General features: G+C 37.0%; 1 protein-coding gene across 1 annotated transcript in view; it reads right to left on the bottom strand.

Moving 5' to 3' along the window:
- LOC127640144 (leukemia inhibitory factor receptor-like) overlaps nucleotides 1–23778 on the bottom strand; it is a 33933-nt gene extending 10155 nt beyond the window's left edge. Inside the window, exons 1-11 of the mRNA XM_052122563.1 lie at nucleotides 23586–23778; nucleotides 13826–13971; nucleotides 12753–12895; nucleotides 11031–11184; nucleotides 7920–8192; nucleotides 7258–7387; nucleotides 6865–6998; nucleotides 4532–4677; nucleotides 3886–4039; nucleotides 768–832; nucleotides 41–260 (exon numbers count right to left, since the gene is read on the bottom strand). Coding sequence (XP_051978523.1) covers nucleotides 41–260; nucleotides 768–832; nucleotides 3886–4039; nucleotides 4532–4677; nucleotides 6865–6998; nucleotides 7258–7387; nucleotides 7920–8192; nucleotides 11031–11184; nucleotides 12753–12895; nucleotides 13826–13892 — 1486 coding nt within the window. The 5' untranslated portion in view covers nucleotides 13893–13971; nucleotides 23586–23778. The remainder of the gene's footprint in view (nucleotides 1–40; nucleotides 261–767; nucleotides 833–3885; nucleotides 4040–4531; nucleotides 4678–6864; nucleotides 6999–7257; nucleotides 7388–7919; nucleotides 8193–11030; nucleotides 11185–12752; nucleotides 12896–13825; nucleotides 13972–23585) is intronic.
- Nucleotides 23779–24369: the final 591 nt, after the last annotated feature.

Consider the following 24369-nt stretch of genomic DNA (forward strand, 5'->3'; position numbering starts at 1 on the left):
AAACATTATTTTGGGAAGTGTTTCAGGCCCTCTGTAGTACCTGTCATGTACACTGGTGCGGTCACAGTAGAAGGCTGTGAGAGACCAGCTGGGTTCCGTGCTGCCACGGCAACGGTGATGTCACCACTGTTGTTAAGGGTGATGGGATAGCTAAAGTTGTCACGAGGAAGAGACACCGTTGTCCACCTGTCTTCCTCTGCTTTGCTGTAAGAAACCTCAAACTTGTCTAACGCACCGTGACTTTCACTCACAGACAAAGGCTAGAAGAAAAGACACAGACATGCTTTTCATTGAGACATCACACTCACTTACATTATACATATTTATGACAATAAGCTATGATTCATACACTGCAAAATTCATTTTCTTACTCAGTATTTTTGTCTATGTTTTTGTAAAATACAAATAAAAATTATCTAGACATTTTAAAATGACGTCTTGATATGATGTCTTGTTTACACAGAAACCTAAAAATTATTAAGTGAAGTTTATGCTTAAAAAAATAATAATAATTTTCCAATCGATTATAGGAACAAAAACTTGTAACGTGTAAAAATATTTATTTTTATTGCCTCTTGTTTAAAGAATAAACCTCATTATATCTGGTTAGATTTCTCTGAAAATATGTAATTATATGTATCTAATGTAATTTTGCTTCTCAAGTAAATGTCTCTTGATTTACAACAAAACAAAACAACGGAGTAAGAAAATAATATTTTTGCAGTGTATCTCTTAGGATGGTGAATGTAAAATCGATGTGTTCATACTTTCCACAAAACATATCCTGTGTTTTCATTGTCCATCCAGATCCATACATCCAAAGAGTCGGGACCTGAAAATAAATCAACAGTGTTATTAATTACATATTACCAGCCAAAATGAAAAATATGAAATAACACAAACGGAAGTATGGGATTTATGAAGTGACAAAAAATATATATTTTAGCTTCTTCAAAGTAGCCATCTTTTGTCAAGATCAGTGGTTTCCAAACTTTTTACAGTGACGTACCCCTCCAAACATTCAATATCCTTTTGCATACCCCCTCTCTAACGCATATATAACATTCCCACAATGTATTTTGAAAATATGTATATTCAACACAGATTGTAAATCAACCACCTTCTATTAAACATGTTATATTTGTACATGTTATATTAATGATATACATACTGAATAAATGTCTTACCGATTAAGGGTGGTATGCTAGATATGATTTAACTGCATAACTTGAAAACTCCCCCCTCATCATGACTCGGTACGTAAGAATAGTGTTCGGTTCCACGCATCATTGCAGGTACGGTGTTCCCGGCCAACTTTGAGCATTGCGGTTAAGTATCTGTGCAATTGCGTGGTCAGCTCAAAGTGCTTTTTTATGTCACATTTGACAATTTAGCAAGATTGAGCTCATTTGCTAAAAAACATCATGCAGCAATGGGAAAACCGGTCTCCTTGCATGCAAGCAAATGTGAGTGAAAATTACTGCGTGTGAATGTGGAAAATTCTTTGGCCGCACCGGATGTCTGACACCTGTCATTAAAGCTTATGAACTTATACCAACAGACTCAAAACTTCTTATACCAACTTAAAACAGTGAAGAATAAATCTTATTTACTATCATTAAGCTATGTCACCTAGCAGTGTGCTGGGCTGGTGAAAAAAGATACTTGTGTGACGCACGACGCATGAGTAAATGCATTTTTTTAACCACAAATTATTTGTGCCAGTGAGAAATACATGAACTGGGTTTGAAAGTTATGTTAGATGGTGATGAAATTAAAAGACAGGTAAATCTCAGAATTGTATTCACGTACCCCCATTGTCACCTCACGTACCCCTAGAGACACGCATACCCCAGTTTGGGAATCACTGGTCTAGATTACAGCTCTCACAACTTTTTTAACTGGGATACTTTTAAAAAGAATTGAAGGAGTTTCCATTTCCTTCACTAGTCCAACTTCTGGTCCAACTCATCCATTTAAAGAAAATGTCAATTAGGCATTTTCCTATACAGAAATTCATATCTAGGCCTAATTTATCTACAAAAATAGCATTTTTGCAAATAGCCTTTAGGTCAAAAGATGAGAAACAAATTTATTCCAATGTATCCAAACTTTTAACAGGTGCAGCCGTGAACAAAAGTATTGGCAGTGACATCAATTTTGTGTTTCGCAATGTTTTCTGATTCAGTTGTTGTGGTGTTGATTCACATTGTTTCAAGATTATTGTGCAGAGTGATCAGATGCATTTTAAATAATTGCAAAAAAGCTTCATTGGCCAAAAAATTTACTATCACAAAAACCAAAATTTCACTGTTTTTTGGCCCTGGCACAAAACGACCAGCTAACATCATTTCACTAATCATATCAGCAGCACCTGGGAAAGTGTGAACGAGTACTAGTCAGGTGAAATCACTCTATCATTCTGATTGGATTATAAGAGCAGACTGATTGCTATAAACGGAGGGAAGAAGTGCTTCCAATAATTGTGTTCTTGTTCGCAATGGTTACCTCTAAGGAAAGACGTACAGCCATCATCGCTTTGCATCAAAATGGCCTCACATGAAAGGAAATTGCTGCAAAGAATATTGCACCTGAAAGAACCATTTACTGGATCATCAAGAACTTCAAGGAGAGGTTCAACTGCAGTGAAGAAGACTTCAGGACATCCCAGAGTGTCCAGCAAGCGCCCGGACTGGCTCCTCCTGAGGAGTCAGCTATGGTATAGTGTCACCACCAGTGCAGTGCTTGCTCAATATTGGCAGCAGGTTGGTGTGAGTGCATCTGCATGAACAGAGGCGAAGACTGAAGGGCAGCAAAGAAGCCACTTCTCTCCAAGAAAAACATCAAGGACAGACTGAAATTCTGCAGGAAGTACAAGGATTGGACAGCAGAAGACTGGTGCAAAGATATTTTCTCTGATGAAGCCCCCTTCCGACTGTTTGGGACATCTGGAAAATCGATAGTCTGGAGAAGAAAAGGTGAACGCTACCATGAGTCCTGTGTCGTGCCAACGGTGAAGCATCATGAGACCATCCATGTGTGAGGTTGCTTTTTATCCAAGGGAGTGGGCTCTCTCACAATTCTGCCCAAAAACACTGCCATGAATAAAGAATGGTATCAAAACGTCCTGCAAGAGCAACTTCTCCCAACGACCCAGGAGCAATTTGGTGATGTTCCGTGCATTTTCCAGCATGATGGAGCACCATGTCACAAGGCAAGAGTGATAATGAAGTGGCTCGGTGATCATTACATTGAAATTTCGGATCCGTGGCCAGGCAACTCTCTGGATCTTAATCCCATAGAGAACCTGTGGTCAATCCTCAAAAGGCGAGTGGACAAACAGAAGCAAATCTGTGATGAACTCCGAGCACTAATAAGGCAAGAATGGATCGCCATCAGTCAGGATTTGGCCCAGAAGCTGATATCCAGCATGCAAGAGCGAATTAGAGGTTATGAAGAACAAGGGTCAGCACTGTAAATATTGACTCTTTGCATATATTGAGTGTTTTTGCCAATAAAAGCTTTTAAAACTCATGAAATGCTTATCATTGTTTTCCAGTATATCATAGAAACATTTTGAAACTTTGCAAAACAATGTAGTGTGTAAACGTCCTATTCCCGTTTTAATCGTACTTTGCATTAAAAGACCTATCCGGAGGACAGGAAATTAAGTGAAAAGACTGGGAAATAACACAAGCTGCCCTCGAACCTGCATAGCCCATATAAGCATCACAGCTCACTGTGTCTGGGAATGTGTATTATTCACTGGACCACTGCTTCAAATAACCTTTATATAACTTGGCTGATATTTGTAGTGACTACATAAAAGACAAATCTTATCTCTCAAAGCTAACTTATTTTGTATGACTAAGACAACCCACTCACGGTCCATTTTAGTGTGGATCCTGTAGGGGGTGTTCTCATCTCCCCATTTCCAGAAACTGTGAAGAGAACCACAGCGCACAGACACAGTGTATTCGATATCAGGCCACAAACCCTCCAGCACCACAAACGATAAACCCATGCCGCTGTAGTTGCGCTAAAGCGAGAGAGAGAGAGTTAAACATAATTTACAATATCTTATCAGCTTAGAAATTATGAACAATATTAAAACAATTCATAATAGTTTTGAAATAGATTAACTGATTTCTACCAGTTATTGTAGTTAAAGGGAAAGCACACCCAAATATGAAAACAACTTACATTTCGATCTGTTCCTAACCCCTAGAGGACTTGTAGTTAAATGGACTAGTGTTATGGTACTTTTATTTTTGGATTTTGACAGCCACTAGTCACTGCCATCTTGGGTTGTATGGAAAAGAGCAGCCTGGACATTCTGCTAAATATCTCTTTTTAGTGTTGTATTGGGGGGCATCATGCTGGTTTCAGCAATTGGGTCTGCATTCAATGTTTTTGATTACAAAATTATTTAATTTTCACTTTTGTGTGAACTATTCCTTTAACCATAAAAAAAAAAGAAATCACATGAAAAAGCACATTGAGAAAAGTGAAAGCTGAGCACTAAACTTACTGTGATTAAGTGTTCATGGCCAATGAGCTGCAGCTGGCAGATCATGTTCAGTTTTTGATATGCTTCTACAGACCAGCTCCACTGCAGTGTGGCATTCCATGCCTTGACATCTACTGCCTTCACATTTACTGGAGCCAACAGATGTACTGCAAAAACACACCATCTTTACAATCCCTTCAAAAGTGTGTGCATTCAATCTGACTGTAAATACAGTCACTTCAAAAAGTATTTGGACTCTTTAAGTTGCACTTAAAATGTCTGGATGACATTGCATTAGATACAAAAACCAAGTGGCATCAAACTGAAATTCTCAGATTTAAAAGGCGCTGTACATAATATTTTTTACTGTACTAACGCATACATTTATCATAATATGCCATTAGAGAATTAGTAAATATGCTACGTTGAAATACTGGCTTCTCCTATAACAATGCAACAGCCAGTATATTCTACTTTGAAGTTTCCATTTCTGTTTATGTTTTGGCCTGTGTGATCCCGCCCACTGCCCACTCACTAATAGTATTACGACACCACTGGGTTGCCAGATTTGAACAAGTTTTCAGGCAAACAACACTGTGTGCTGCAGCCATGGAAGCCAGCAAACGAACTGGATCAGAGATTACAGATTCCACCTGAGCTAAAAAGCCTCGCCATTCATCTAAACACCACCATGACCAGAGGCGTAGTAAAACAAGGATAAATATTGGAGATGCCTTTGGAAGATGGAGACAGATTGAAGCCGTTTAAAACGGATGCTGAGCTGGCTAATTTGCATGTCAACATCTGGCAACCCACATGAGTTTAGAGTCTGGGGCGGGGAAGACAACTCTCTCCAATATTTAGAATTTGGACTGCAGTACCCATTTAAACGCTTGTTGTCAATCTTACATATAACACCTTTAACTTCATTTTCCGGAGTCATTGTTAAACCAACAGGTGCAAAGGTAGGGTTCGTTCCTACATCATTTGCCCAATTAATTTCTATAATTTTATAGAGATTGTGTTCGCCATTCACAATTTTCAGTTGATGAAATAGGTTATTAATGCACATTACTAGAAAATATTCACTATAGAAATTTCCATGACTGTTTAGAATTGTTCCATAATTTTTCAATAATATTTTAGAATTTTATAAATTTCCAATTGTACTAATCTCCATGGCTTTTCCATATTTCAATTATTTATTTATTTTTATTATTTCCACAATTTTCCAAAGAGTTTTTAGAATTGTACTAATTTCAATTCGTTTTCCTTAACTTTGTAGAATTTTTGAATGTCCATAATATTTTCATAATTTTTTTTAGAATTGTATTAAATTTTGTATGCTTTTTCTATTACTTTAATTTTTTTTTAAATGTTTTTAGGGAAAAAAAACATTTTTCACGATTTTCCAAAAACTTCTTAGAATTATATTAATTTCCATGACTTTTTAGAATTTTTGAATGTCTATTATTTTTTCATAACCTTTTAGAAATGTATTAAACTCCATGGATTTCCATATTTGTTTTTAAATATTTTTTAAATATTTTTATTTTCATGAGTTTCCAAAGACTTTTTATAATTGCACTAATTTCAATTAGTTTTCCATAACTTTGTAGAATTTGTTTATGTTGTAACGGGGTAAGGGATGGGCAAGGAGGTGGCAGGAACTGGCTGAACAGTAAACATAAAACAGTGAACAACATAACACACACACACACACACACACACACACACACACACACACACACACACACACACACACGGCCATGTGCGTCTCTCTCTCTCGAACTGGCGCCTCCGGCTTGTCTTTATCCTCCTCCCCGGCTGATTAGCCCGATTCAGGGCCGGCCGTGTGTCCTCATGGCCTGGCCCCACCCTCCTCCTCGTCACAAATGTCCATTGTTTTTTTCATACTTTTAAAAAAAAAATTATTACATTTTCATGCTTTCTATATTACTTTTTACAATCATACTAATTTCCATTACTTTTCCATGATGACATTTCTGGAAAATTCCTGATATTTCCCGATTTTCCATGAATGTGGGAACCCTGCAAAGTTATTTTAGTGAATATAGGAAGTCATTAATGCCATTCACTATAGACATGATCAAATAACACACGAGAAACACCCGACAACCAGAAGGTATCCAAATACATTTCGTCTTCATTTTGAACAAACTGCTTTTTGTGAAATGTTTTGTTTGAAAAGTGTGCTATCCTTCTTTTAAATAAATGCAACTTGGTTTGATTCTTTCTTAGCTAATGCAATGACATTCACACATTTTAAAGTGTGGCTCCAAATACTTGTAAAGGCCACTGAATATTATGCCACATAAAATAAGTGCCGGTACCCCGATCAGTGAGACGGGCGAAGTCAGTGAGCTGAACTGTTCCAAGAGGATTTCGAGCCACGAGAGTCCAGTTCCCCTCCCACATGGTCCAGTTACACTGGAATATCTTCCCTTCATTAGCCTCCAAACAATCCCTGCAGACCAAAATATGGCTTATCCAACCAGACTTTCATTTACTTTCAGGCAAGTAATGGAATTCTAATTACATTTGAATATTAATGGACTTCTTAAATGAGCAGCAAAATATATATTACATATTCTTAAGTATCCTTTCCATCTCATTTAATGTGGTTTTCTGTTTAGTGATCTTTTATGTACAAAAGACATCACAGTTCAGAACGGCAATCAGGATAATGTGTGTGGTTTGTGGGTCTTGTGTAGTGTGTTTCTTGCCTTCCATTAAGGGTATAGTTAGTGCGGCTGTGCTTTTTTCTCAAGTGAGTGTCCCGTCCTTTTTTCCAAGAACATTCTGCGGATGCCAGGTCCCGATTCTCGCAAACCAAACCCTCATCGCCTGGCGGATCTACAGCAATTACAAACAACAAGCCACATTGGTTTTCTGCTTTCTGACAGAGCGTAGACATTTTTAGTGGTGGTCGTTATGGTAAAAATGAAAACTTATAATGTCCTGCTTTCTGAAATGTAACTTTGCAAGCTTTGAAAATGACAACAGTTGTTCTTCAATGCAGTAAAATCTAGTAATACTTGATAAGCCTCGGTCGCCATTCACTTTCATTGGACAGATACTGTAAAACATCCTTCCATGGAAGAATGTCATGGGTGTTTCATCAACTTTGGGCAATTTTATGTTATTTATTTGAACAAGAATTTTCTTTCTGGAAGACCACAGTGCTAAAAGTGCCCAAAGTTGTTTTAAATCAAATCAAATAAAAATGCAATATTACAACTTTACTTTCTAGAAGTTCATAGTCCTACAACTGCCCAGAGTTGGAAGAAACACCCTCATATGGGATTGAAACCACATGGGGGTGAGTAAATGACCGAATTTTCATTAGAACTTCAAAGTGCATTGCAGAAGATTGAATTCTACTCACAGCCAACGAAAACCACCGCTCCAGTGAGGATCTGCATTTGGGAGCTGCAGACCACATTGGTGCCCGTATGGCCAGACACCGGCTGATTGGTTACAGTAATGGCATAAGTTCTTCTGCTTAAGCGTGTGGCATTCATCTCCTGTCCCTTGTACTGGATACTTTGGAAGTCCTGCCTCTCACCAACAATACAGCAGAAGGTCATGTTGCTGCCCACAGTGACCATCTTATCCTGAGGAAACATGTTGGGTCCAAACATCTCAGGAATGTCAGACCCTAAAGACAAATGTTCTTTAGTAAATGGTTTAAATCTAAATAACTAACAGCAAAATAACACCTTTTAACCCTCCTATGGTGTTTCCATTATCGGAGCAGTAAAAAACTTGTTGACTTTCATATAAAAAATAAAATAAAAAATAAATTGGGCTTGTTTCGATAAGTGGTTGTAAAAAATTTTTACAAAAAAGCGACATCTTTGGTATTCGCGGTCAAAACTGACCGACCATTGAAAATGAATGGGAAAGACCCAAAAAAAAAAAAAAGATATTTTTTTTATCTGTCAAATACAATCAATAAATCTGCCACAATGCAGCAAAAAACAGACAGAAATTACAGGGTGATTTTCTAAAACATCCTCAGTGCAAAACACATACACCCACTCACACACAAACACACTTACACAAAATGAACTGGTGAGACATTTGTCAAAATAAATAAATCAATCACAATGCTACACACTCAGAAATGAAGGGGTGAGACGATAATACACACACACGGTATATGTTATTTTCCAGCTGATGACAGCAATCTGACACACACACATACACACAAACATGTATCTTTTACTATAGAAAGTTTGAAATTGCTAAATGTTTACTCTGATTTTTATAGTTTATACTCCAATTGAATTTTCTGAATTTTCTAGTAAATTTCTGTTTCCTGATGTTCATTTTCTTGACATTATTATGCATTTACACTGATTTTAAAACGCTAAACTTTGACAACTAATAGTTTGATAATGTCTAAATATATATCCAAATGCATTTCTTGTGATAAAACATAAAATTATGTTACAACAAGCCATCAAACTACACCGTAAGTGGCAACAGCCCTCTACTGGCTGTTACTGGCATGACATGGTTTTCAAGTTTCTAGATGTTGTTCACCAGATGGCAGCAATCTGTCTCCAATTTATGTCACATTCTTGTATTTTCTTCATGTTTCAACTTAAAGAATTTTTGTTTCTCAATTTTGCTTATTTGTTTATACAAATGAATGTTCAAATTTAGGAATGTACTTGTAAATATGTATAAATATTATAAAATCCCAAAAGAAATGCATCATTTTATTATTCTTACTTCAGGGAAGATGAAATTGTATCAATATCATCTTCGTCAACATAAAAAAACCCACACACACATCAGAACCTTCTGGTCAAAAATGACCACGAACCAAGGGAGGTGCCACTTTTCAATACCATAGGAGGGTTAATTGTGTAACCAAATTGTTTTGCCAGATGTTTCAGAAGAAACGTTACAGAATTCTGGGCTCTCTATCCACATCTGTGGTTGAAGCATAAAATTGCAAGTTTCTCACAGAGGAACACTGTTTTGTTGTTTATGCCGGCTGTGCTTCAGCACTGCTCTTCTGCATGGATCTGATGGCTTGAGGTTTACTTGTGGTTGCCTATGATCACCATCAGGATCTGACTAGCTACACCAAGAGTCACTGAGAGCAAGAAGAAAGTCTTACAAGAAGTATATCTGAAAAATATGTCTACTGAGCAAGTAAGTAGCATTTCTGCCGCCAGACCTTCTTTTCTTCGTTTAAGGGCATGGCATAAACGTGCAAGAACGAAAGACGGAAGCCTGAAATTTCCCTCCAAATCGAACCCGACAGCTCTGAACGTTTTTCTAGCGAGCCCAGCAGTCCATTATAATTTTACCATTCAACTAGAGTTGTTCTAAACCCCGTTCCTGGAGGTCCCCCAACACTACATATTATTTGGATATTTTGGATATCTCCCTAATCAAACACACCTGATTGAACTCATCAGCTCGTTAGTGGAGACTCCAAGACCCGAATTGGGTGTGTCAGAAAAGGGAGATTTGCAAAATGCGCAGTGATGGGGGGCCTCCAGTAACAGGGTTGAGAACCACTGACTAATCAACAATAACACCATCCAGGAATACCAGAAATCTTGGGGTTGTGTTTGACGATCAGTTGAACTTCACAGATCATGCAGATTTGCTTTGTTTAACACTAGCAAGATTAGAACCTTCCTATCAGAGCATGCTACGCAACTCCTTGCCAGGGCTCTTGTTATATCTAGACTGGACTACTGCAATGCTCTTCTGGCAGGACTTACTGCATGTTCAGTCAAACCTCTGCATTTGATCCAGAACGTTGCAGCATGACTAGTCTTCAACGAGCCCAAGAAGGTGCCTCTCTTCATCGAACTGTACTGGATGCTTGCATCGGTTCGAGGGATTTATCCTTGTTTACAGAACAACCACTGGCTCCGCAACCCTCTACCTACATTTGCTTCTTCAATTCTACACTATGTGCCCTCCAGAAGCTTACAATCAGTGGGTGAGTGGCACCTCATGGTGCCATCCCACTGAAGCAAAAAATCCCTTTTCCAGACTTTCACTTCAACTGTTGCTCGCTGGTGGAACGACCTGCCAAACTCGACCCAAGCAGCTGATTCTCTAGCCACCTTCGAGAAACATCTCTTTCGCGAGCAGGTGACCCAATCCTACTAAAGCAATAACTGTATTCTTTCTACTTCAAAATTAAATAAGTTCTCAATCCATTCTTTTACCTTTCTCTGATTGTGTTTCTCTGAGCAATTTGCAACTTTGTATTACAGAATTTCTTGTATAACTGCCTCCTTATTATGAATGGCTTCTGTTGCATTCATCAGTTGTACTGCAAGTCGCTTTGGATAAAAGCGACATGAAAACATGTAAATTAAAGTAAAATTATTTTTGATGTATTGACTCAATCATGCTATTTTGTTCATTTATGGCCAAAAATTAAGAGTGAGATTTTCACCTTCAGATTACATGATCAATCATCTAAAATCATAACTAATCTAAACAGTTATAGTACCTGGAATGGTTTGAAGGGGGCTCCACTGGCTAACTGATTGTTGATTTCGTGCCCTGATGAGCACAGAGTGAGAGGTGCACTCCAATGGTAACGGCGAGTGCCAACTCCAACCATGTTGTCCTGTTGCAGGATTTGATTTAACTGCCACTGTCTCCTACAAATAAAAAAAAGAGCACATAAATCATATAAATAAACTGATTTTTAAAACAACAGACTGAAATGGAGTTGACTCTTTCCATCTTGAAGTCAACATGAAACGGCATTAGTGACCCATTTTACCTACGTAATGTGACACATTTCTTAGTGAAAATGAATGCTCAGCAAGGGAACACAAAAGATTCATACAATGAAAATGAATGGTTACTGTGGTGGTCACTCCACAGAAGAAATGAAGTAATTCAGGTTTGGAACAACAACATTTTTGATTTAACTATCCCTTTAAGCTCTATCGACAGTGTCTGTGGCATGCTGTCGATTACCACAGGATGTAATTTCAACTCATCTCTCAATTAAAAAGGAAAAAAAACTTGTTTGCAGTAATCCAATTACAATGGAAGCCTGGCAGATATCATTTTCTGTTACAGCATGCCACAGATTCTGCTGATAAAGCTTAAGAATATATCTTAAATGGGGGCCTGGGTAGCTCAGCAAGTAAAGACAATGACTACCACCCCTGGAGTCACAAGTTAGTGACTCCAGTCAGGCTTCCTAAGCAACCAATTGGCCCGGTTGCTAGGATGGGTAGAGTCACATTGGGTTAACCTCCTCGTGGTGCTATAATGTGGTTCTCGCTCTCAGTGGGGTGCGTGGTGAGTAGAGCGTGGATACCGTGGAGAATAGTATGAAGCTAGATCTCCACGGTAACGTGCTCAAGAAGCCACGTGATAAGATGCACGGCTTGATGGCGGCAACTGAGATTCGTCCTCCGCCACCCGGATTGAGGCGAGTCACTACGCCACCACGAGGACCTAGAGCACATTGGGAATTGGGCATTCCAAAATGGAGGAGAAAAAAAAAATAGAGTATATCTTATATACAGTATATAAGCTGTAATGACTACTTTTATGGTGCTTTTTGTCATATTTGTTTTCCATTGTATGGAAAATAAAAGTGCGTTGGGCGGGCGGCTGTGGCTCGGGTGGTAGAGCGGGTTGTCCACTAACCGCAGGGTTGGTGGTTAGATTCCCGGCCCACACACCTCCACATGCCGCAGGGTCCTTGCGCAAGACACTGAACCACAAGTTATATATATATAATATTTTTCGAACTATGAACCCTTCAAGGGTTCAACTGTAATATTCTATTCTAATAAGAAAAAAAACCTTACAATGTGGGAAAAACTAACAGTGACTAAAACTAACATTGACATTCCAAAACACGTTTGACACATGAATGTAATCACAAACAAAACATGTACTGTTAAGCTCTTTAAGTCACAGTCAGTGACTCATATGAGACTAAAAAAACAGTGTGTGGATGAACCAGTCTGAGAGTATTCGCATTTAATCTCTTTATTGAACTGTAGGGGGAACCGTATTGTCCTGAACAGACATGGAGTTGGCACATAAGATATGTTATTATGATATTGCAAGAATGAGCATCATTGTTTATCTGCTCTTTTATGGAATGTATCCAAAGCCACATTTCAACCCCAACTAACAGGCAATAACAAAGATTAACGGTCGAACTGTCAGTCTAAAGCAGAGATTTAGGAGCTCTTACATTTAGCACCACATTCATGAGTTCAGTGTGGAAAATCTCAATGTCGAAAAGCGATGAGTCACTTTCCCATGTCAGAAAAAGAGTCTGTGCAGGTAAATCCGCCTGTAGCATTAAACCACGGGGCACGGGAAGTTCACCAAGAGCTGTAACATTACAGAGAAAGAGAGAGAGAGAGAGAAAAAAAAAAAAAAAAAAAAAGAGTACATAAGATTTAGGCTTTATTTACATTGTATTATCAATTCAGTTTGTAAATCTTCACAAAAATAAATGTTATTGTAATGCATTAATCCAACTGTACACTGGATGATTTCTGCAGTCCTTTGCAATTTTTACACATAGTATTATTAGTTATGACTGTAGATGTCCGGTAGTAGCATCACCTGTTTGTTTTTTTGTTTTTTTAATCTAGCGAAAATTGTGTCCAAAACCCAACATTGGAATGACAAGTGATAAAATAACGCATCAAGCACGAAGAACTATCTCTCGTCCTAACCAGCCGTGACAAGCGACCATTTACATTTATGCATTTGGCAGACGCTTTTATCCAAAACGACTTGCACTAATTACAGGGACAATGCCCCCGGAGCAACCTGAATTAAGTGTCTTGCTCAAGGACACAATGGTGTTGGCTGTGGGGATCGAACCAGTGACCTTCTGATTACCATTTATGTGCTTTATTCCACTACACCACCACCAAAATCTAATTCCTCTAAATTAGATGTTTAAAACACAAAACACCAGCATATTATTACCAAAAATAAATAAGAAATGGTGGTTTTGCATGAACAAATGTTTCCATTGTCTCTTATTATTGAAGCAACATCAGAAATGTGCAGACAGAGGTTATGAGGGATGTTCTGATCTCATTTTGTTGAGTTTTTTTTTTACGAGTACAAGTGCATAAGCGTGGTATCGGACCAGATTCCAATACTAGTATCGGTATCGTTGCATCCCTAGTTCAAACATGCTTGATTGGTGTCATTAAATCTGAGTTAAACCTGCATTGACTGAATTCTAGAACATGACAGGATGAATCTGGATAGGAAGCCTGATGATGACAAAAACAGACTCACCGTTCTGTCCGAGAGAGTGTGTGACCCTCAGGCTCAGCAATAGAGCCAAAGGCAACCAGACCTGCATACTGACCAAACCAGCACTCCGCTGTAGTGCTTACTGAGAGAGCAGAACACAACCAAGACCAGGTGATCAGCAATAACACCTACAACAAAACACAGAAACATAAGATTAAATGGGGAGCTTGACAGGATCCAAAACAGATCTGTAGAAATTCTCATGTGTGAAAAGGTTCATCCAATTTGAAAGGTAGTGGGCTCATTAATGTCTTGCAATCTTGATACAGAATCAATACATTGATGTAACGACATCTACTTTTTATTATTATTCTCATTATCATAACACCTTTGCTATTGCAAAACATTTTCGGGTAAATCTGGTGTCAAAAGGCATTATTTTCATGACAATTACCAACCACCTGTATTACAGTATAAACAATGCAAGTTTTACATTTAAAAACAACTAAATATTTATTTATTTTAAATTACAGAAATTAGGGGGGCCTGGGTAGCTCAGCAAGACGCTGACTCCCACACCTGGAGTTGCAAGTTCGAATCCAGGGCATGCTGAGTGACTCCAGTTAGGCTTCCTAAGCAACCAATTGGCCTTGTTGCTAGGGTGGGTAGAGTCACATTGGTTAACCTCCTCGTGGTTGCCATAATGTGGTTCTCGCTCTTGGTGGGGCACGTGTGGAGTTGTGTGTGGATGCCGCGGAGAATAGTGTGAAGCCTCCACTTGCAACAAGTCTCCACGGTAACGCACTAAACAAGTCATGTGATAACATGCATGGATTGACGGTCTCAGACACGGAGGCAACTGATATTTGTCCTCTGCCACCCAGATTGAGACGAGCCACTATGCCACCACGAGGACATGGGCATAGGATTGGGCATTCCAAATTGGGGAGACTTTTTTTTTTTTACAGAAATTTGAAATTTTAGGTGGAATGTGGTTGTTATTATATACATAATATCATAGGCTTCATTTTCTGTAATTTTTTTAATCTCGTTTGATTTTGGGGTAAAATAAAGCCCAGGCATTTTTTTATGAGATTCGACATAATACAATTATTCAGCTTGATGTATTTTAAATCATAAAACTAATAAAAATATGTAATAATTTGTTTTTAAATAAATAAAAGTGTATTGTGGGATACCTTGTGATTACTTCCCGTTAGCTTGTTAATTTGAGAAAATCCTGAAATACCAGTCCTGACCGGTTTATATCATCCAACCAAAACCATAAAATCTGAACTCAAAAAATGTACTGGATTTGGTAAAGCATAGCTGATAAAACAAGCCCTCTCATGTATAGATTTTTCAGTTGTTTTTGTTGGCATTGGTGTTGGCATGACCTTCAAACTTTATCTGTTAACAGTCTGATGAATACAAATTATGCTAGAGAAAACTAAAGCAAATTTGTTTGGATCACGAACATCTTATCAATGCTGGACATTCCGAACATGGGAGTGAAATAATGGAAAAACATCACACATTCCTAAGAAAGATTAAATTAGCACAATGCTGCAGATCCTAAACACTGAAGAACTCATCCACATCACTTGATTAATAAAGTAACTTTTGTATCATGGCTGTAAAAGGAAAACACATAGCAACAATAACTAATTTTGTATATTTTCAGAAGAAAATTTGAGTGGCACTGGTCCATGCAAAATTTAAAGCAATGATGCTTGGGTGTGGTGGAGGGTTGCCAGGGCATTGCTATGCAGTTGCTAAGGTCTTCTAAGTGATATTGAAATAATTTTGCTAGGTGGTTGCTTACTGGCCTAAGTCAAAAGAGCCCACCCTCAAGTCTATAAAAAATTCCGGTCTAAAAATATGGCTTGGGTCTCTCCTTTAATCTAAGACTATTGGATTTATTCCAGGCAAAGATTTAAAGTCCAATTGCTTATAAAACAAAGAGCACAAACAAGCAGAAAGATTTGAGGTTTGATTTGAAATTATTTTTAACTCTGAATATTCTTTCAAGGTCAACTTGAAATCAAAATTGACCCCATTTACTTTATTCAAGTTCCTGGTTTTATTTTATATAAGGAGAGTTACATGTTGAAGGGTCATGTCAAGCTACTGTTTAGAGAAAAATATCCAAAACAGGCCACAAAATGCAGGCAAATGGTGAATTTAGCTGCTCATATGTCAGTTGCAACCAAACCCAGACCTGGGTACTGATGCCAAAAATCATGTTTAAACAGGCCTCCAAATTCAGTCCCTCCCTTAAGTAAATCTCACCACCTCATACTGAAAATGAAGCTATTTCACTCTTCCAGTAAACCAGAGTCTGAAACACACCACACTTGGGGAAAAAAATATTTTTATGCAGAAAAAGAAACTGTATAGAGGACATGGAGGAAGAAGAAATAGAAAACAAATATACATGCATCCGGAAAGTATTCACAGCACTTCCCTTATTCCACATTTTGTTATGTTACAGCCTTATTCCAAAATGGATTAAATTCATTATTTTCCGTTGTTTTTTTTTTTAATACATTTGCAAAGATTTCAAACAAACTTCTTTCCCGTTGACATTATGGGGTATTGTTTGTAGAAGTTTGAGGAAAATAATTAATTTAATCCATTTTACAATAACGCTGTAACATAACAAAATGTGGAAAAAGTGAAGCGCTGTGAATATTTTCCGGATGCACTGTATACATAAAAAAATGTCTGTTGCATTTTTAGAGTTTAATGGGGTTTACTAAGCCAAGCAACACTACTACTGTGGGGTTAGGGATCTGAACAAAATACTAACCCCATGTATAAAACTTTGGTGTGAAACTCATCCTGCACCGTTTGTGCCACGTCACTGCCAATCCAAGCAAATTGTTATTGGCCAACGCTGTAAATTTGGGTGTCCAAATTCACAAAACATTAACCCCACGCAAAATTTGTGAAGGGAAATGCTTTCGCCACTTGAAATCTATCAAGGCTTGGTCACATTCACCCTTGCACAGTGAAACCCCAGGGGTGAAATATGGTGACCTCAATGGGAATCTGCGCAAACAGGAATTGTCCAGATAGATTTCCGGTAGCAAAGACATGCCTGAAACTGAGCTTTCAGCTGATGACAAAATGGGCGAAAGAAATACCTTAGACTTCCATTAAAGGAATGTTCTGGGTTCAGTACAAGTTAAGCTCAATCAGCATTTGTAGCATTATGCTAATAGCTCGTATCTCATTTATTAAAACATAAAAGCAAAAATCATGGTTAAAGTTAGGCGCTTACAATGGAAATGAATAGGGCCAGTACCTAAATGTTAAAATACACACGATTTCAAAAGTAGGTTTTAGCCACAAGATGGAAGCATTATACATAAACATGATTAGTGTCAAAATCGCTTTGTGTTTACCTGCAGCACAAAGTTAGATATAACTGGTAATATTGGACATAACTTTACACAGACATTTATCACAGTAAAATCATATTTACAAGTATAATGGTTGCATATTGTGGCTATACTTTTGAAACACTCAGCATTTCAAAAGTATAGCCACAAGATGTAAACAATGTGTGTTAACATGATTTTAGTGTGATAAAACCATTTCTGTGTAAAGTTATAGCCAATTTTACAACCTAGTTAGCATGATGACAATGTCATAACCCTAAAACAACAATTTAAAACCATTTACAGCTCAAATAATACACAAGTTTTAACAGAAAAGTTAATGTAAGTGCTCTCATATAATTTTATGAGCTTCACATTTCTGCCTTTAAAGTTGAGACCCTCCAAAAATTGGCCCCATTCACTTCCATTGAAAGTATTTCACTAGAACCATTTTTTTTCTTTTTTTTATATAAAAGAAGGGACAAAGTCAAAATACATTTTTTGTGGTAAAATTATGCCACAAATGCTATCGATTGAGTTTAACCCAAGCCATAGAGACAATAGTATAATAAGAGACTTAGTGGAAGGCTATTTTACTTGGGCTAGTAATCAGAAAATATGAAAGTTTAGTTTTAATATACTATTAGCGACAAGCACATATAGCTCTTTTTCATCACCAAATAGCAAATAACCTTAGGGGACAGGATCAGATTGTCATCAGATCCGGTAATCAAAGTGCTGTAACAGGAAAATGAAACATCCAATCATGTACTGTTTACATGTGTGTATGCCGTTTATGTTGAGAGCTCAATGTGGTCATACAAACAGATCTCTTAAATATTGCAAAGGGCTGTGAGCTGCCAATGGGCAAAGAGCTGTAAAGCCAGGAAAACATCCTTTCTTTACTGTCTGGAAAACGATACCTCTTAACCTACAAAATCTTGGCTCACTGCCAACCAGTTACCTTGCATGATCACCAACATAAATTCGGATGATTCAAGGCTGTCTGATATTATGGGTCGTGTTTACGGTCACTAATAGGTTAATACATTTTCCAACAATTCATAATTTTACTCGGATCACCCAAACATAACAGCCCACGCATGCATGCCCAAATATTAGCAGTTAACTGAAAGTGTTTGTGTTGGTAACCTGTATGGTGGGTATTCCATGTAGTCTGAAACCTCTGAAAATAATAGGTCCAATGTTGAAGAAGGTACTTTAGTTTGTCAAGTTTCAAGTTCTCACAAAAAGTCGCTAAACTAAATTAAAGCAATGGTTCAGTACATGTTCAGCTCAATCAACAACATTTGTAAATACAAAAACCAAAATGCTGAAGTCACTTCCCAATGCTATTTGTGAAAGAAAGAGAGGGACATTAGAAGAGTGTATTTGATTATTGTCCGCCGATAATAAAATAAAGCAGCAAAAATCGTTGGTAAACTACGGCGTTTACAGTCGTTGTCAACGGGTTCTGTCATAAACGTTAAAATACACACTATTTCAAAGGGTTAGCCACAAGATGTAAACATTACACAAGTCAAAAAAATAAAATAAATACAGTGTGTGTGTGTGTATATATATATAGAAACTCTGTTCGACATATTTTAGTGTGATAAAATTGATTATAGGGTTTAAATGACATTGCATTGTCATGGCAACAAAGAAGTAATTTGCTATATAACATAAGGTTAGAAAGCGCCTCCCCAAAATAATGTTAGCATGTATGATGTTCACATTTTGAAATTAAACTTTCAAAACATTTAGTGTGTATTTTAGAGTTTATGGGGACCTATTTTAAGAGCGCTAGTGTTAAGCACAGCGCTATGCCTTAAGTCATAAGCGCAAATTCATAAGTGCAATGTCAGTGGGTATGGTCATGAAGTTTTGTTATTTTTGTGCAAGTATGCACTAAGTCTAGGTGCAAGTGGGTTTGGCACAATCGCGCGAGCAACATGCAAATTGGCTGCGCCAGGTGCAATTTAATTCAGAGGTTCTTCTCCGGTTATTGCACCATCTGCATCCTGTTATATAGTGCATTCCCTCAAGCACCTGTGATAGAAACAAAAACAGCCCATTCATAAGAAGTTGGTAGTGCAAATGGAAGGCACGCAATATATTAGAAGAATTGAAAATTACTTTCCTTTGATCATTAAATGTGTCCTTGATGATTGTCAGGCATATTTCTTTGACAGTGACCCGCTCCTTTTATATGCTTAGAAAATTTGTTTCTCATCAAAATGTGTAAATACGCTCCGTTAGATTATAGAGAATGCAAGTGTTATTAATCATTTTCATCGACTGACACACAAATCATGGCTCAAATTAACATTGATTGTATTGGCATGCACTTCATTTCTACTGGTCAATTTTCATTGACATTTTTTTTTTATTTAAACACTGAAAAATTCAAACAAACATATTTTTAATTTCGAATTACACTTCAAACGAAAGTAAAATAAATTCAAAATAACAAAGTGGTCAAAAAATCATACCAAATACAAACATTTTATGTTCTCCAACTTCTTTCACTGGCACCCTTTTGCAGACTTAAAAATCACTAAGACAACAGGTGGAGAAATACCAATACAAATTAGATCATAAATACAATTGTAAATAGAAATGACTGGCTCCGATCACTTCCACTGTAAGTGCCTCACTGTATACCAAATTATTTTATTTTTAATAAATGAGGAATTAGTTTAAATAATTTATTTGTGGTAATCAACATTATGCCACAAATGTTGTAGATTGAGTTTAACCTAACTTGAACCAGGAATATTAATTTAATGCTATTTAAGGGGACAATATTTTTCTGATAATTATTAAAAAAAAAAAAAAAAAAAAAAAAGGTTACAGACACAAAAACACAATGAGGACCTGAATTCGGGTAACGGCAACATGGAAAACTGATTCAACTACTTTGTACTTTTGTGAGTTCACTATTGATTGATGAGAGCTATTATTTTTAAACATTTTAAACGTCACTGAAATTAATCATTTAAATAAAATCACAATGCAAATCAAACAATTGACCAACAAAAACAAACCAAATTGCTGAAGTGACTTCCCAATGCTATATGTGAAAGAAAGAACAGCGTCACATTTTCACACTACACCACTGCTAGTTGAAAACTTCCTCTTGGTTGTATCCAATGACCTAGTCTAACTGTACAGAATGATCCTGCATTAATGATTACTAATGGAAACTAAAGCAATTGCATCTAAAAATAGTCATATTTTACCAGGTAGAACAATGTCTCTATCAGTGCCTGTACATTATACGAGTCTGTACATTACTATGTGAACTCAATATCTAAATATGTCTGCTTTAGACATGATGTATTATAGATTAGAGATGTATTAATAACTTCCAAATATTTTACAGGAACTGCAGCATCGGAGTCCATTTCCGTGGCGCAGAATATTCCTTTGGAATCCATGAAAGCTTCGACAGTATTCTTACAAGACATCATTATTATGTATTTTTCTGAGCCATGAATAGCCTGAGATTCCTCGCTTTCCCTCCCAGCACATTTAAATGTGCTGAGAACAATGGCAATCTGTATACCAGCACACTTTAATGGTTTCCTTCCTCCTCTTATATCACACAAAAAAGCTCTCTTCAAATGAGAGAGAATTAGAGACCTCTAAGAAGCAAGTGGGAAAATTGTACATACATTATTATACATTAGTTTGTATTGTACAAACTAAATGATGAATAAGGGCTATACACTGTCCTCCAACAAATTGAAAGGGTAGCGAAACACAACATAAAAATTAAATAATTATTATCTGTATGTTAGAAATATCCTCTTTTGTGAGATAGTGAGCAACATTTAATTAAAACTATCTCTGACATCATTATCAAACAGTCCTATAATAATAATTATGAAATGTAAGTCCTATTAACTTATTATTCACAGGACACCATGTACAAATTTATAATGACTAATTTACTCAATGACTCACACAGTTGACATAAGAAATGATGCAAGCCATTGTTAGCTAAAAAGTAGTAGTAGATTGAGTTATGAGTGTGTGTGTGTGTGTGTGTGTGTGTATGCAGGTATATATATATATATATATATTTATTAGGGCTGTCAATTTAATGTATTAATTCAGTGGGATTAATTTTACAAAAAATAACGCGTTAAGAAAAATTAACGCAATTAATCGCAAAGCACCCGAACCGTAATAAGGAAGATTCCTGAGAAATGCAAGCTTGTAGTACCACCTGTTTACTCCAGAGGGCAGTAAGTGAAATTTCAGCTGTATGAGCAACGCGCAGTCTATACAGTGAACAAAACACTTCAGTAGGCAGAACAACACAAACATGCGTTACGTTCTTGCATTCAAAACACTCGGAGCACATATGCGATCAAAGGGATCTCAAGATGTTTTTAAAGATTTTAAAGATCAGCAAATATTTGTATATCCGATTAATCGGGACACCATATAATTAATTCGATTAAAAATTGTAATCGATTGACAGTCCTAAAATATAGATATATACACACACACACACACACACAATATATTATATGAGACATTCAAAAAAATTAGGAAATTATGAAACTTTTCATTTTACAAAATACTTAAGCACAATTCACAAAAAGTATCTGAAAGCAGGAAGTTTACAACTTTCATTAATCAGTCAATCAGGTGCAGTTCTTGGCCAATGCCAATAATCAGAAATTAATGACAAAAAAGTTATGGATGATCTACATTTTTTCAAAAAAACTTTATTTAGTACTGATGTTTTGCCTAAATGCTATCTATATACTACAGCAGATATAAATGTTATAGGCTATACACCGCTAAGCCACAACATTAAAACCACCTGCCTAATATCGTGTAGGTCCCCCTCCTGCCACCAAAACAGCGCCAACCCGCATATCAGAACAGCATTCTGAGATGATACTCTTCTCACCACAATTGTACAGAGCGGTTATCAGAGTTATGGTAGACTTTATAAGTTCAAACCAGCCTGACCATTCTCTGTTGACCGCTCTCATCAACAAGTACATTTCCATCCACAGAACTGCCGCTCACTGGACGTTTTTTTTGGCACCATTCGGAGTAAATTCTAGAGACTGTAGTGCGTGAAAATCTCAGGAGATCAGCAGTTACAGAAATACTCAAACCAGCCCGTCTGGCACCAACACAATCATGCCACGGTCCAAAACACTAAGATTAACATTTTCCCCATTCTGATGGTTGATGTGAACATTAACTGAAGCTCCTGACCTGTATCTGAATGAATGGTTGATTAGATAATCGCATGGATGATTGTACAATATTTGCACAATATTTATGCACAATTCACCAAAAGACTTTGAAAAAAGGAAGTTTCCGGGAAGGTCAGAATTTTATTTCAATTTCGGTCAAGCAGCTACAGTTATCGACCAATAAATCTCATAATAGCCAACAATCGCCCAAAACATCGGTCTGTCACTTCTAGAATATATCCTTCCACTAAAACAATGCAACACAGCCTAACAAATTACCATTTGGGTCGGTTTACCAATTTATACTTTTGAAATGCGTAAATTACCATGAAAGGTAAAAGTATCATGTTTATATATAGTACTGACACGTTATTCTTAAAAGTACCTTGGAGGAAAAAGCAAGGTATATGAACATAGTGATCATTCAGTGCCATAGTTATATATATATATATATATATACATACATGGTAAGACTGATGTTGTGATTATTTGATGTAGCTGCTTGTCAATACACATTTTTATTGTTTTACTATAGTAACATGTCACAGTATAATATCAAGTATTCCTTGAAATGTGTTTAAACTGTTCAAACATCAAGCAAATCCAACGCACCAAAAGACAACAACTGCTAAACATTAACCATCCACCAAATCAGCCCAGGAACGCAAACAACACAAAACTACACAAAATTATGTGTAGCCTTTTTTTATGTACACAACATACAAAAATCCATATAAAATCAGCAAATAGATAATAAATGGGAAAACGCTTATGGAGTCCATGTGCGTGCTGTGAATAACATTGGAAAAATATAACGGTGGGCCTATGTTTACCCAACGACAAAACATCAAACGCGATCGAATAAAGTGTCATAAAATGATCACATTTAGTTTTTAAAAAAGTTAATACATGACATATTAATGTGTCAAATTACAATGTTGGCCTTGTCAAGTATTAGCAAAGCAGTTTTTTTAATATTTGTATTCTAATTAACCTTCTAAATTACGTTATATTTTATGGATTTCAAAGCGAAACATCAACATTTTATATTTAGCATTTAACATGTTATGTTCATGAAAAAAAGTAACATATTAAACAGGAAAAGTTTACGTCACGAGCCAACATTTAAACAGGGAGCATTTCTAAGGACTCAACACACACACACACACGGTCCCAAAATATTACCTTGATATTTTGTTAGTATCCCAATGTCTTCAAGATCACTCAGTTATATCCATTAAAGTCAGCTGGAGGCTAATCACACTGGAGTATGTGGTTTAATGGCCGTCTAGACAGGGTGTCGAAACTGAGGGAACCGAACGGGATTCCCAGAATTGCCGTTGTATTCTCCGGACGGAGCAGTGTTGTGCGCAGTGCGCTCGGATCAACACCCGTATCTGCCAAGTATCACTAGCTGCAGCTTACAGAACGGGGCGGGGCAACATATTGGGGCGTGGCTACACGTCTCGTCCCGCCCATAGCTTACTCTCATCGGCTCAGTCAACTTTTACTGGCGTACATGCCTATGCGTTTTAAAATGGTATAGCCCTATCATTTTTATAATAGTGTAATAATGTGTAATAATAAGTGATATTAAATTGTGTTGCAGCTCACGGTTCATTGCAAACAAATGTAGCAGGACTGAGTCACATGTACTGATGAACCAACTGTGTTAATTTGTCTGCTGTCATTCAAATCTGTAAATCAAACAGCTGTGCAATTTCAAAAAGCCTTCATTATAATGCATGGTTAGAGGAATTAATTATGAATTAAATTAATTATAAAATATGTAATTTTTTTAATATCACCATAGAGTGAAAATGAAAAAAGTGTATTGTTGTAATATAAACAGGGGCATAGATTCCAGGGGGGATGGGGGGAGGTACCCCCATTTATACAGTGATCAATGGAAACATGTAAATTCTTCACACTGTAGCCCCCATATGTTCAAGCCAAACCTACTCCCTTG

This window comes from Xyrauchen texanus, chromosome 4, assembly GCF_025860055.1.
Source record: "Xyrauchen texanus isolate HMW12.3.18 chromosome 4, RBS_HiC_50CHRs, whole genome shotgun sequence".
NCBI classification, from domain to species: domain Eukaryota; kingdom Metazoa; phylum Chordata; class Actinopteri; order Cypriniformes; family Catostomidae; genus Xyrauchen; species Xyrauchen texanus.